We start from the raw sequence: 14,994 nt of genomic DNA on the forward strand, positions 1-14,994 counted from the left end.
ATCCCGGGATCACGACCTGAGCCAAAGGCAGGCACCCAACTGCTGAGCCACCCAGGCGTCCTGATTTCTGATTTTAGATATTTAAGTCTTCTGGCATTTTTTGTCAATCTAGTTGAAAGTTTCTCAAGTTGATTAAACTTTTCAGAGAACTTTTAGTGTCATTGATTTTCTGCCTTATTTTACTCTCCTCCAATTCATTTATCTCTTCTCTAAACTTTATTGTTTCATTAGTTCTCTTTCCTTTGAGCTTAGTTTTGTATTCTTTTTCTGCTTTCTTTCCTAAGCTGGAAAGTTAAATTATTGATTTGAAATCTTTTTTTAATGTTGGTGTTCAAGATGCAAATTTCTGAGTCCTTCTTTCATTGTATCTCCTAAGTCTTGGTGTGTTTGTGTTCTGATTTTCATTAATCTCATAATACTTAGTAATTTCCACTGTGATTTCTTGTTTGAACCCATGGTGATTTTAAAATGTGTTGTTTAGTGGCAGCCCCGGTGGTCCAGTAGTTTAGTGCTGCCTTTGGCCAGGGCCTGATCCTGGAGACTTGGGATCGAGTCCTGCGTCGGGCTGCCTGCATGGAGCCTGCTTCTCTCTCTCTCTCTCTCTCTCTGCCTCTCATGAATAAATAAAATAAAATCTTTAAAAAATGTGTTGTTTAGCTTCCATATGTCTGTAAATTTTCCAAATGGCCTTATGTTGTTGCTTTGTGATTTCATTTCATTTTGTTTGGGGAACATACTTCATGTACTTTAAATATTCTAACATTTATTGAGACTTGATTTGTGAACTAGCATATGTCTATCCTGGATAATGTTCCACTTGTACTGGAGATGAGAGTATTCTGCTATTGATGGATACAATGTGTTCTGCATATGCCCTCTATGATCATTGGGTTTATAATGCTGTTCAAATCTATTATTTTCTTGCTGATACTTAGATTTGCTGTAGTATCATTATTGAAAGAGAAGTATTGAAGTTTTAAATTATTATTGTTAATTACACTTTGAGTCCTGAAGGATATTTTTGGGTAGATGTAGAATTCTAGTTGGTAATTAAGTTCTTTGAACAAAGGAAAATACAATTCATTTTAATTTGACTTCCATTATTTTTATTTTTATTCTTATTTTTTATTTTTTGGCTTTTTTAAATAATAAATCTATTTTTTATTGGTGTTCAATTTCCCACATACAGAATAACACCCAGTGCTCATCCCGTCAAGTGCCCCCTTCAGTGCCCGTCACCCATTCACCCCCAACCCCCACCCTCCTCCCCTTCCATCAACCCTAGTTCATTTCCCAGAGTTAGGAGTCTTTATGTTCTGGCTCCCTTTCTGATATTTCCTACCCATTTCTTCTCCCTTCCCTTCTATTCCCTTTCACTATTATTTATATTCCCCAAATGAGTGAGAACATATAATGTTTGTCCTTCTCCGATTGACTTATTTCACTCAGCATAATACCCTCCAGTTCCATCCACGTCGAAGCAAATGGTGGGTATTTGTCATTTCTAATGACTGAGTAATATTCCATTGTATACATAAACCACATCTTCTTTATCCATTCATCTTACACATGTTGGTGGGAATGTGAACTGGTGCAGCCACTCTGGAAAACTGTGTGGAGGTTCCTCAAAGAGTTAAAAATAGACCTGCCCTACGACCCAGCAATTGCACTGTTGAGGATTTACCCCAAAGATACAGAAGCAATGAAATGCCGGGACACCTGCACCCCGATGTTTATAGCAGCAAAGTCCACAATAGCCAAACTGTGGAAGGAGCCTCGGTGACTTCCATTATTTTTAATCTGGTAAAATAATTGTCTGTCTTACTTCTAAAGTTGAACTTTGAAGCGACTATGTCACTTCAAAAATTTACTTATTTATGTAATTAGAGGAGAAGTAGTGGCAGAGAGAGAGAGTGTCTCAAGCAGACTCTGTGCTGAGTGTGCACCTCCCATGGGGCCCAATCTCACAACTCTGAGATTACAACCTGAACAAAAACCAGGAGTCAGAGTTGGAACCAGCTGTGCAACCCAGGCATCCCTGAAGTGACTGTGTCTTCTATCACAGGCTGCTTTTAATTTTTTTCTCTTTATTTGGTTCTAAATATTATTACTATGATATGTCCATGTGTGGTGTTCTTTTATAAATCCTGCTTTGATTTTGTAGGGTTAATGAATCTGCAGAATAACTTTCATTGGTTTGAGATAATACATGGCCATTATCTCTTCAAGCACTGATTCAGCCTGTTTATCTCTTTCCCCTTATTTAGGAACTCATGTATGTGTGTTTCTATATACTTGGTCTCTAATTCTCATTTCTGATTTTTCTATGGTTTTGACTCTACTTCGCTCTGAATATTTTCTACTGACCTGTATTCTAGTTCACAAGTTTTCTCTTTAGCTATTTCTAATCTCTAAAATTATTCATTGAGTCCCTAATTTTAGTCAATGTACTTCTACAAATTATATATTATTCTTTTGATTGCTTCTGCACTTCTGGTAAGGATCTTAGTCTCATCTTTTATCCTTTAAAAATAATAACTTTATATAAAGCTTATGTGTGTCACCCCAAAATCTGAAACCTCTTTGTGTTCTTCTATGGCTTCATAATTTTTATTCATATTGTAGGATTCCTCAAATTTTAAATTCTGTCTAGTAGTAGTTACACAAAACTTTTACAGATAACACTTGCAGTCTCGGATAACTCATCTTCCTCTTGAGATATGTTTATTTTGCAGGATTTCAGAGGCAGTAGTACTCAGAACACATTTTTTTTGCATAATACTTTATTTTGCTTCATTCTTAGAACAATTCTGTAGGGGTGTATTTTTTTAATTAACATCTTTTTAAAAAGAGATTTTATTTATTTATGTATTCATGATGCACACACACACACACACACAGAGGCAGAGACACAGGCAGAAGGAGAAGCAATCTCCATGTACAGAGCCCAACGTGGGACTCAATCCCAGGTCCCCAGGGTCAGACCCTGGGCCGAAGGCAGGCGCAAAACCGCTGAGCCATCTGGGCTGCCCTAAATAACATCTTCTAAATGAAGTTAGAAATGTTTACATTTTTAAAGAATTATTTATTATTTATTTATTTATTTTGCCTTTATTTTATTTTTTAATAATAAATTTATTTTTTATTGGTGTTCAATTTGCCAACATACAGAATAACATCCAGTGCTCATCCCATCAAGTGCCCTCCTCAGTTCCCGTCACTCATTCACCCCCACTCCCCACCCTCCTCCCCTTCCATCACCTCTAGTTTGTTTCCCAGAGTTAGGAGTCTTTATGGTCTGTCTCCCTTTCTGATATTTCCTACCCATTTCTTCTCCCTTCCCTTCTATTCCCTTTCACTATTATTTATATTCCCCAAATGAGTGAGAACATATAATGTTTGTCCTTCTCCGATTGACTTATTTCACTCAGCATAATACCCTCCAGCTCCATCCACGTCGAAGCAAATGGTGGGTATTTGTCATTTCTAATGGCTGAGGAATATTCCATTGTATACATAAACCACATCTTCTTTATCCATTCATCTTTCGATGGACACCGAGGCTCCTTCACATTTTAATACACTTACAGTGATTGAAAAGGTCAGAAGCTGAGCTGCATACCAACTCCTGATGTAACTCTTCCCATGGTTCATCCTGTTTGGTCCCTGGTAAACAACCACTGTCAGCATTAGCTCTGAAAGACAGGCAAAACCTCCATGAACAGCCACCTGGTCTCTCAGTTTCCTCTTCAAAATGGGCTTATGTCTAAGGAGAAAAAGAGGCTCTCACTAATGAAATCCCTGGGCCTCTGTTTTTCTTGAATTTTATTTGTAACTTTTACTAAACCTTAAGTCTCTTATACATTCAATCAGATTTTGTTTTTGCTGTTATTTATCTTGTAAGTAGTCTTCAGCAAGAAGTTTAGCTTGACCGACTTAACCTGCCCACGCTGAAGGTGTAATTCCCTGGTGAGGACTGAAGCTCATGCCACCCAAAAGAAATGGAAACCTCTCCATGGTCCACTTTCAAGATTTTGTTCTGGAGGGATTTGAGGGTGGCCTGGAGACCCAGGCCCTGCTCTTTGCTGTGTTCCTGGCTCTATACATGGTGACTGTACTGGGTAACCTCCTCATGATCATCGTTATCACCCTGGATGCCCGCCTGCACTCCCCAATGTACTTCTTCCTCAAGAACCTCTCCTTCGTTGACTTGTGCTACTCATCTGTCATTGCCCCCAAAGCACTGGCCAACTTCTTCTCCTCATCCAAGGTCATCACCTTTGCAGGATGTGCCATGCAGTTTTTCTTTTTCTCCTTGCTGGGCACAACTGGAGCTTTCCTCCTGGGTGTCATGGCCTATGACCGCTTCATGGCCATCTGTAACCCCTTGCGTTACCCCATCACCATGTGCCAGTCTGCCTGCACTTGCCTGGTGCTGGGCGCCTACTGTGGAGGGTGCTTCAACTCTGTTGTGCAGACCAGCTTCACATTCCACCTCCCATTCTGCAGCTCCAACCGCATCAACCACTTCTTCTGTGATGTGGTCCCCTTGCTCAAACTCTCCTGTGGCAACACAGCCATCAATGAACTTCTCTTGTTTGGCATCTGTGGGCTCATCATTGTGGGTTTGGCATTTATGGTCCTCATCTCCTATGGCTACATCATAGTGACCATCCTGAGGATGGGATCAGGAGCTAGGAGACGTAAGGTCTTCTCTACCTGTGGCTCCCACATGACTGCAGTGACTCTCTTTTTTGGGACCGTCTTTGTCATGTATGCCCAGCCAGGAGCAATTGAGTCTATGGAGCAGGGCAAGGTGGTCTCTGTCTTCTACACGCTGGTCATCCCAATGCTCAATCCCCTCATCTACAGTCTGCGAAACAAGGATGTGAAGGAGGCCCTGCGGAGGCTGGGCCAGAAACCCATGGCCTTGTGAAGGATGTGCTGAAGGGAGTCAGAGTGTCCTGCAGGTTAGATGGAGGCATCGTGGTTGCCAGACTTTGAGCAGTGGACTAATTAATTAACAGTCATAAATTTCACTCAAAGAAGAGGAATAGGCTTTAGAGATATACTATGTACTGTATGTAAAATAAATAATATATTGTGCTCTTAAAAATGTGTTAAATGACAAATTTAGGGTAACTGCTGTTTCCCGAATAAAATTTTAAAAAATCACTCTTCACTATAGGAACAAAATGATGGTTGTTGTATGGGAGGGGGGTTGGAAATGAGACAATTGGGAGATGGCCATTAAGTTGGGCACATGATATGTTGAGCAGTGATTGTTATTGCAACTGATGAATCATTGAAAACTACTTTGGAAAAAAGATATAATATATATTGGTTAATTAAATTTAAATTAAAGAAATGTTCAACACTAAATAGCCATTCACATAGTTAAATGAGGAAACCCTGGTCCCCCACACAATGGAACACTGGAGACTCAGAAGGTGACTGTTGCTATCATAGAAAACTAACCACTGCACTGTATTGGATAAAGAGATTAAAAATACAGATCTATTGTGGGATGTGATCATATTCTTGTAAGAGAAAAAAAACAAATTAATTAAAACACATGTACCCAAGGCCACCTTTACTCCAACAGTTGAAGTGGTGGAAACTCCAGACTCTCACAGAAGAGGGGCAGTGTTTGGAATAAGCAGAGAAGCATGAGCATCCTTGTTGCAGGCTAAACACTTTCGACTTGCTTGAGTTTTTCAAACACATTTCAGTTTGGTATTTTTTTTGAAAGCAACCTCCAACAGATCTTTATTCAGAGACAGAAATATATTCACAGTGATCATTTTCCACTTGTGGATCAGTCTCTGTTGCTCGGAGATGAACGACAAGCACGGATGGACCCAGAGAGGAGTGTTTCCCGACCATTTGGGCTCACAGGAGAATGGTACACCTAAGGGGACGGGGGAAAGGGCTGATGAAATGACTTTGGGCTCAGGAGTTCACACCTGCCACTCCTGGGAAGACAGTACACTCCAGTCACAGGGTCTGCTCTCTGGATCTATGCTTCCCTTCTGTTCACCCTCTGAGTCCCAGAGAGAATTCTGGGCTTTGTTGTCTGGGCTTGTAGGAGAGGGCGGGTCACACAAGGCTTGGTGACAGGGGTACCCAAGAGAACCAAGATTCCCAGTGCACTGCAAAGGCCAGAACACAAACAAGCTCACCTAATTGGCTATTCAAGACTCCAAGTCCCAGCCGTGCAGGAGGAGAGACCTTCCCAGCACAGTGACCCCAAGATGCAGGTCCTTGTTCTGCTGCCTGGATGAAGCAACACACATGAAGCTGAGGTGAGTCGAGAACATTTCACCCCATCTTCCACTATGATCAAGGAACTTCCTGTAGCTCAAACATGGAGCACTCAGGCAAACTCTCCCTGCGACCGTGAGGGTGCTCCCTTTCCCCCTCTCAACTCTCTTCATTATTTGGGAAGCCAGAGCTGGAGGAGGAGGGGCGAGAGTGCTCCATGCTCACCTGTTTTTCATCAGCACAGACGTGAGCCAGAAGCTGAGGAGACCCTGGGAGAGCAGGTACTGGCTGTGTGATATTGAGCAGTCATGATTCTCACCTGAAAGAGATGAGGGTCGAGGTAGCCATACTAGGGGTCCCAGGGTATGAAGGACACCGTGTGTGTAAGGGAGGCATCAGAGCTATCGTAGACAGTAAGCACTCTGGGCTTGCCTCAGCAGCTGAAGGGGTGACCCCACTCCTGCCCTGGCCAGCACTGGCTTTGGCTTCAGGGTCATGCCATTCAAAAGGACATGTTTTCATTGTAATCAGAGGATCACAACACCAGGCTCCCTCATGATCCAAAGTGCATTTCTCAGGTTCAAATCAGTAGCTCAAAAAGAAAATCAGTAGCTCACCAGAGTACTGAGCACACACTTCTAAGGGCCATGGTCCAGAGGAGGGTGATGCAGAAATAGGGGAGACCAAGGCCAGCCATGGGGAGCTCATGGCTCTGCAGGAAAGCAGACATGACAACAAACACCTGCAATATGATGGGACACAGGCAGTGAGGGGGTGTGACCAGGCTGCCGATGGCACAAAGGAGGAAACAGTCACATCAGAGAGGTGATGGAGAGCCATGGAGAGATAGGAGAGCTCGTCACACTGACACAGTGGATGGAAGTAGACAGACTTGGAGGCAGAACAGGAGAACCAGAGAATCACCGAGTATATGTGCCCAAATGGAGCCGAGGTGCCCACCAAGACTCTTCTGGGCTCCTCTCTAGGATCCCTCAGCTGGTGGTGAAGCTGTCACTCATTTGCATTAGGGAGCAACATGACCTGAGGGAGGATTTGGTGACTCTGTTCAGGGAGTTCTGTGTGGGACACAAAGCAAGGAATGGACAGGCTGGAGCTCATTATGAAAGCATGGTGGCCTTTCAGATGGAGATTGGAAAGGTCTGGAGTTGACAAGTGAGAAGGCAAGAGGCAAGGACAGTGAATGCACTTAGAATGTCAGGTGACAGCCCAGGATGGGCAAGAGAGAGGGTGGACAGTGTCCTGGCTGGCTCCTGGTGGTGACCTCCTCCACCTGGACCTGAGCAAGCAGTTTTGAACAGGATGACTTGGGACCTTGGGGACCAACTGCCCTAGAAATCCAGGCTCTGAGAGTGAGTGACCTGAGCCTGACCTGTGATGAGCAGCTGTTCTCAGGCTGTGGTCTATGATCAGCATCATGCTGCTTCCTGTTTACCGTTTTCTAGTTCTCTGCCAGACAACACACCACAACTCACTAGTGCAGCTATGGTGCTATTGCTGCTGAGAACAGTCTCCCCCCGGTCTCCCTGTGCACCTGTGCACACTTCCAGAGGGAAAGTGAAGTGTTTGTAAGGGAGGCACAAGTGAGGACAGGGATCTTCCACATCAGTAGAAAATGAGAAACTGGGTGTTATTCTATATGCTGGCAAATTGAACACCAATAAAAAATAAATTTATAAAATAAATAAATAAATAAATAAATAAATAAATAAATAAATAAATAAAAAATAGAAAATGAGAAACGCATCCTGATTTACACTCCCTTCCAGTGGCTCCTGTCCTCAACACATGGTTGCTGCCCCTCTGCTTAGTTTGAGACGTTTGGGCGGGTGTGCAGGAGGACATCTCTAACGTGGGAACTTGCTTTATCCTGATGATTAGCAGGATTGTGCACATTTTCAAATGTGTCAGCACATTTGGCTCCTCCCCTCTGCTGGTCACTTCTAAGAGTCTCTTGCCTGTATTTCTATGGGGTTGTCTTATTCTTGCGGATCAAGGATTATTTATATATTGTGCAGACAAGTCGGTTTCCCATCATGTATTCCAGTGTGCCTTCCCAAGCTGTGCTCAGCCTTGACACACTCTGCAGACTGTCTTAATTTTCATGTAGTTCCATCTACAAGGTGTTTCCTTTATGCTTTATTCCTTTTTGCTCCCTGCACAGGACATTTGGGAGGTGCTTTCCTGTGCTGGGGTATGAGTGTCTTCTCTATTGTCTTCACTATTTTGCTTTTAAATCTAGATGTGTGTTCTGCCTGGACGGTTTTGTGTATCTACAATGAGGAAAGAGCCAAATCTCACTGTTTATACTATGACCCATCAACTGTCCCAGGAGTTCTGACTTTTCCATAGGCTACCTACCTGTTGGGTAAACAGGGTGTCTAGACAAGCATGGGGTTGATGTCCAGGCTCTCTGTTGTGTTCCATCCTCAGATGGTCTAACCTCTGCCAACATCATTGTTTCATTACACCTTCCATGAGTCCATGTCTGATGTGCAAATCCCCACACAGTTTCCCTTCTCAAGAGCATGAGAGACTCCTATAGCTGGGAAACAAACAAGTGGTAGTGGAAGGGGAGGCGGGAGGGATAGGGTGACTGGGTGATGGGCACTGAGCAGGGCACTTGATGGGATGAGCACTGATTGTTACACAATATTTGGCAAGTGAAACATATATATATATATATATATATATATATATATATATATAATGTAATGTCTTGGACATACTTGTTTTTTTGCACATTTCACTCTGCATTTAGGATTAGATTTTCACATTCTGCAAATAAAAATCACTGTGATCACACTGACTCAGTTTAGTGTGGGGAGAACTGGCATCCATACAATATTGAGCATGCGGGTTTGGGAACCTAGAATCCCACTACATTACTTAATCTACTTTGGTTTCTCTCAACAGTTTTATGCATTCCTGGATTACAGACAACTTGGTGTTGGACATAGTATAATTTTTATATGTTACTTAATTAGATTTCGTTTGGTAAATTTGCCTATATGCTTGTGATTTGAGTTAGTGTAATTAAAAAAATTTCTTACAATATCCTTGTTCGATTTAGGCATTAAGATTACATGGGCCTCATAAGAAAACATGGAAAGTTGTCCCTCTTCTAATTTTTTGAAGATCTTGTATAAGATTAGTATTTCAGTAGATTTGGTCATCTTTTGTAGAAGTATTTACTTTCACAATAAAGCCATCTGGTCCTGGAATCTTTTGCATAGAAAGAAGGGGAAAGGAGAAAAAATGAGTGGGAAATATCAGAAAGGAAGACAGAATATGAAAGACTCCTAACTCTGGGAAACGAACTAGGTGTGGTGGAAGGGGAGGTGGGTGGGGGGTGGGGTGACTGGTTGACGGGCACTGAGGTGGGCACTTACAGGATGAGCACTGGGTATTATTCTATATGTTGGCAAATTGAACACCAATAAAAAATAAATTAATATAAAAAAATAAAAATTGTGATACTCAACAAGAAAAAAAAAAAGAAGGAGAAATAGGTTCTCTGTCATGAGTCTGATGTGGGACTTGATCCTGGGATCCTGGGATGACAACCTGAGCTGAAGGCAGAGGCTCAACCACTGAGCCACCCAGGGGTCCCATTTTTTTTTTTTTTTTACTGCAGCTCGATTTGCCAACACATAGTATAATACCCAGTGTTCATCCTGTCCAGTACCCCCCTCAGTGCCACTTTCTTCTTTTTAATTATTGTTTTGGATATTCAGAGTTGATTTCTGCAAAAAAAAAGGAATGGAATTTTGATAGTATTAAATTGAATATGTACATAAATATGGGAAGTACTACATCTTGTCAGTAGCAAATCTTCCAGTCCATGAACATGGGATATCTTTATATTTCTGTAGTACGTCTTCTTTCATTTTGTTGAGTGATGTTTTGCAGTTTTTCTATATCTACTGAGATGATCATGTGGTTATTTTCCCTGAATTCTATGAGAATGGTGTATTATATTGAGTGATTTTTGCATATTGATCCACTCTTGTATTACTGGGATAGCTCTCACTTGGTTATGCTACATAATTCTGTTAAAGTTCTTCTAGGGCAGCCTGGGCAGCTCAGTGGTTTAGCGCCTGCCTTCGGCCTGGAGCGTGATCCTGGAGACCCGGGATCGAGTTGCACCTCAGGCTCCCAGGATGGAGCCTGCTTCTCCCTCTGCCTGTGTCTCTGACTCTCTCTCAAGAATAAATAAATAAAATCTTAAAAAAAAGTTCTCCTAGATTTAGTTTGCTAGTCTTTTGTTAAGTAAATTGTATCCATATTCATGAGAGATATTGATCTGTAGCTTAGTTTTCTTGCAATATCTTTCTCACAGTTTAATGTTGAAACAATACAGGCTTTATGGAATGAATTAGGAAATGTTTTCTCCTCTCTACATTGTTAGACTTTGAGTGTACTAGTGTTAATTCCTGTTCACTGGTAAAAGTCACCACTGAAACCTTCTTGTCCTGAACCTTTATTTGTTAGAAATGGTTTTTGACTACTAACTTAATCTGTTTGTTATAGGTCTTCTCAGATTTTCTATTTCTCCTTGAGTCCTTTATGTTAGTTTATGTGTTTCCAGGAGTTGGTTCATTTCATATAGGTTTAGCTAATGTGTTAGCATATGATTGTTGCAATATATTCTTCTGATACTTTTGATTTCTGTAAGGTCTGAAGTCATGTGTTTGCTTTCATTTCTGATTTTATATATTAAGTCTTCTGACATTTTCTGTCAATCTAGCTGAAGGTTTCACAAGTTGATTAAGCTTTTCAGAAAACTTTTAGTGTCATTGATTTTCTGCCTTATTTTACTCTCCTCCAATTCATTTATCTCTTCTCTAACCTTTATTGTTTCATTAGTTCTCTTTGCTTTGAGCTTAGTTTTGTATTCTTTTTCTGCTTTCTTTCCTAAGCTGGAAAGTTAAATTATTGATTTGAAATCTTTTTTTTAATGTTGGTGTTCAAGATACAAATTTCTGAGTCCTTCTTTCATTGCGTCTCCTAAGTCTTGGGGTGTTTGTGTTCTGATTTTCATTAATCTCATAATACTTTGTAATTTCCACTGTGATTTCTTGTTTGAACCCACGGTTATTTAAAAATGTATTGTTTAGCTTCCACATGTCTGTAAGTTTTCCAAATGGCCTTATATTGTTGCTTTGTGATTTCATTTCATTTTGTTTGGGGAACATACTTCATGTACTTTATATCTTCTAACATTTATTGAGACCTGCTTTGTGAACTAACATATGTCTATCCTGGATAATGTTCCACGTGCACTGGAGATGAATGTATTCTGCTATTGATGGATACAGTGTGTTCTGCATATTCCTTCTATGACTTTTGATTTATAATGCTGCTCAAATCTATTATTTCCTTGCTGATACTTAGATTTGCTGTACTGTTATTTATCAAAAGAGGAGTATTGGAGTCTTAAATTATTATTGTTAATTTCACTTTGAGTCCTGAAGGATATTTTTGGGTAGATGTAGAATTCTAGTTGGTGTTTAAGTTCTTTGAACAAGGGAAAATACAATTCATTTTAATTTGACTTCCGTTATTTTTAATCTGGTATGATAATTGTCCGTCTTACTTCTAAAGTTGATCTTTGAAGCGACTATGTCACTTGAAAAAAATTACTTATTTATGTAATTAGGGGGGAGGTAGAGGCAGAGGGAGAGAATGTCTCAAGCTGACTCTGTGCTGAGTGTGCACCTTCCAGGGGGCCCATTCTCACAAATGTAAGATTACAATCTGAACAAAAGCAGGGGTCAGAGTTGGAACCGCTGTGCCACCCAGGCATCCCTGAAGTGACTGCTTTTATTTTTTTCTCTTTATTTGGTTCTAAATATTATTACTATGATATGTCCATGTGTGGTGTTCTTTTTTTATGAATTTATTTTTTATTGGTGTTCAATTTGCCAACATATAGAATAACATTGCTCATCTCATCAAGTGCCCTCTTCAGTGCCCATCACCAAGTCACACCCATGTGTGGTGTTCTTTTATAAATCCTGCTTTGATTTTGTAGGGTTAATGAATCTGCAGAATAACTTTCATTGGTTTGAGATAATACATGGCCATTATCTCTTCAAGCACTGATTCAGCCTGTTTATCTCTTTCCCCTTATTTAGGAACTCACAGTATGTATGTTTCTATATACTTGGTCTCTAATCCTCATTTATGATTTTTCTATGGTTTTGACTCTAACTGCTTCACTCTGAATATTTTCTACTGACCTGTATTCTAGTTCATAAGTTTTCTCTTTAGCTATTTCTAATTTCTAAAATTATTCATTGAGTTCCTAATTTTAGCCAATGTACTTCTACAAATTATATATTATTCTTTTGATTGCTTCTGCACTTCTGATAAGGATCTTAGTCTCATCTTTTATCCTTTAAAAATAATAACTTTATACAAAGCTTATGTGTGTCACCCCAAAATCTGAAAACTTTTTGTGTTCTTCTATGGTTTCATAATTTTTATTCATATTGTAGGACCTCTCAAATTTTAAATTCTGTCTAGTAGTAGTTACTCAAAACTTTTACAGATAACACGTGCAGTCTAGGATAACTCATCTTCCTCTTGAGATATGTTTATTCTTGCAGGATTTCAGAGGCAGTAGCACTCAGAACACATTTTAATACACTACAGTGATTGAAAAGGTCAGAAGCTGAGCTGCATACCAACTCCTGATGTAACTCTTCCCATGGTTCATCCTGTTTGGTCCCTGGTAAATTACCACTGTCAGCATTAGCTCTGGAAGACAGGCAAAACTTCCATGAACAGCCACCTGGCCTCTCCGTTTCCTCTTCTAAATGGGCTTATGTCTCAGGAGAAAAAGAGGCTCTCACTAATGAAATCCCTGGGCCTCTGTTTTTCTTGAATTTTATTTGTAACTTTTACTAAACCTTAAGTCTCTTATACATTCAATCAGATTTTGTTTTTGCTGTTATTTATCTTGTAAGTAGTCTTCAGCAAGAAGTTTAGCTTGAATGACTTAATCTGCCCACGCTGGAGGTGTAATTCCCCTGGTGAGGACTGAAGCTCATGCCACCCAAAAGAAATGGAAACCTCTCCATGGTCCACTTTCAAGATTTTGTGCTGGAGGGATTTGAAGGTGGCCTGGAAACCCAGGCCCTGCTCTTTGCTGTGTTCCTGGCTCTATACATGGTGACTGTACTGGGTAACCTCCTCATGATCATCGTTATCACCCTGGATGCCCGCCTGCACTCCCCAATGTACTTCTTCCTCAAGAACCTCTCCTTCGTTGACTTGTGCTACTCATCTGTCATTGCCCCCAAAGCACTGGCCAACTTCTTCTCCTCATCCAAGGTCATCACCTTTGCAGGATGTGCCATGCAGTTTTCCTTTTTGTCCTTGCTGGGCACAACTGAAGCTTTCCTCCTGGGTGTCATGGCCTATGACCGCTTCATGGCCATCTGTAACCCCTTGCGTTACCCCATCACCATGTGCCAGTCTGCCTGCACTCGCCTGGTGCTGGGCGCCTACTGTGGAGGCTGCTTCAACTCTGTTGTGCAGACCAGCTTCACATTCCACCTCCCATTCTGCAGCTCCAACCGCATCAACCACTTCTTCTGTGATGTGGTCCCCTTGCTCAAACTCTCCTGTGGCAACACGGCCATCAATGAACTTCTCTTGTTTGGCATCTGTGGGCTCATCATCGTGAGCGTGACATTTGTGATTCTCATCTCCTATGGCTACATCATAGCGACCATCCTGAGGATGGGATCAGGAGCTGGGAGAAGCAAGATCTTCTCCACCTGTGGCTCCCACATGACTGCAGTGACTCTCTTTTTTGGGACTGCCTTTTTCATGTATGCCCAGCCACGAGCAATTGAGTCTATGGAGCAGGGCAAGGTGGTCTCTGTCTTCTACACGCTGGTCATCCCAATGCTCAATCCCCTCATCTACAGTGTGCGAAACAAGGATGTGAAGGAGGCCCTGCGGAGGCTGGGCCAGAAACACACGGCCACGTGAAGATGTGCTGAAGGGAGTCAGTGTCCTGCAGGTTAAATGGAGTGGATCATGGTTGCCAGGCTTTGCATGGTGGACTAGTTAATTAACATTCATAATTTTGACTCACACAAGAGGAATAATCTTTAGAGATATAGTCAACATTGTGCCTACAATCAATAGTATATTGTGCCTTAAAAATGTATTAAGTGGTAGATCTTACTGTAAGCGCTCTTTCTAGAATAATATTTTTAAAAATGACTCTTCACTATAGGAACAAACTGATGTTTGTTTGATTGTAGGGTTGTATAGGTTGAAAACTATATCAGAAATGAGATATTATATTGGCTAATTAAATTTAAATTAAAGAAATGTTTAACACTAAATATCCATTCACATAGGTAAATGAGGATACTCTGGTCCCCCACACAATGGAACTCTGGAGACTTAGAAGGAGAATATTGTTGTCATTGAAAGCTAACCATTGCACTGTATTCAATAAAAAGATTAAAAATACAGAACTGTTGCAGAATGTGATCATATTCTTGTAAGAGAAAAAAACAAATTAATGAAAAGACACATGTACTCCCAGGCCACATTTCCTCAACAGTTGAAGTAGTGGAAACCCCAGACTTCCCACAGAGTAGGGGCAGTGTTTGGGATAAGCAGAGAAGCATGAGCATCCTCGTTGCAGGCCAAACACTTTCGACTTGTTTGAGTATTTCAAAC

The 14,994-nt window shown here is 41.0% G+C and overlaps 2 protein-coding genes across 2 annotated transcripts; both read left to right on the forward strand.

Moving 5' to 3' along the window:
• Window positions 1-3,985: 3,985 nt before the first annotated feature.
• OR9S22 (olfactory receptor family 9 subfamily S member 22) lies at window positions 3,986-4,936 on the forward strand. Its single transcript, NM_001389169.1, has one exon. The coding sequence runs from the start codon at window positions 3,986-3,988 to the stop codon at window positions 4,934-4,936; it is 951 nt and encodes a 316-aa protein (NP_001376098.1).
• Window positions 4,937-13,338: 8,402 nt separating this feature from the next.
• On the forward strand, window positions 13,339-14,289 carry OR9S6 (olfactory receptor family 9 subfamily S member 6). Its single transcript, NM_001388751.1, has one exon. It carries the CDS (start codon window positions 13,339-13,341, stop codon window positions 14,287-14,289), a length of 951 nt encoding a protein of 316 aa, NP_001375680.1.
• The last annotated feature ends 705 nt before the right edge of the window (window positions 14,290-14,994 follow it).

Source organism: Canis lupus, chromosome 25 (genome assembly GCF_011100685.1).
Source record: "Canis lupus familiaris isolate Mischka breed German Shepherd chromosome 25, alternate assembly UU_Cfam_GSD_1.0, whole genome shotgun sequence".
In the NCBI taxonomy this organism is placed as follows: Eukaryota; Metazoa; Chordata; class Mammalia; order Carnivora; family Canidae; genus Canis; species Canis lupus.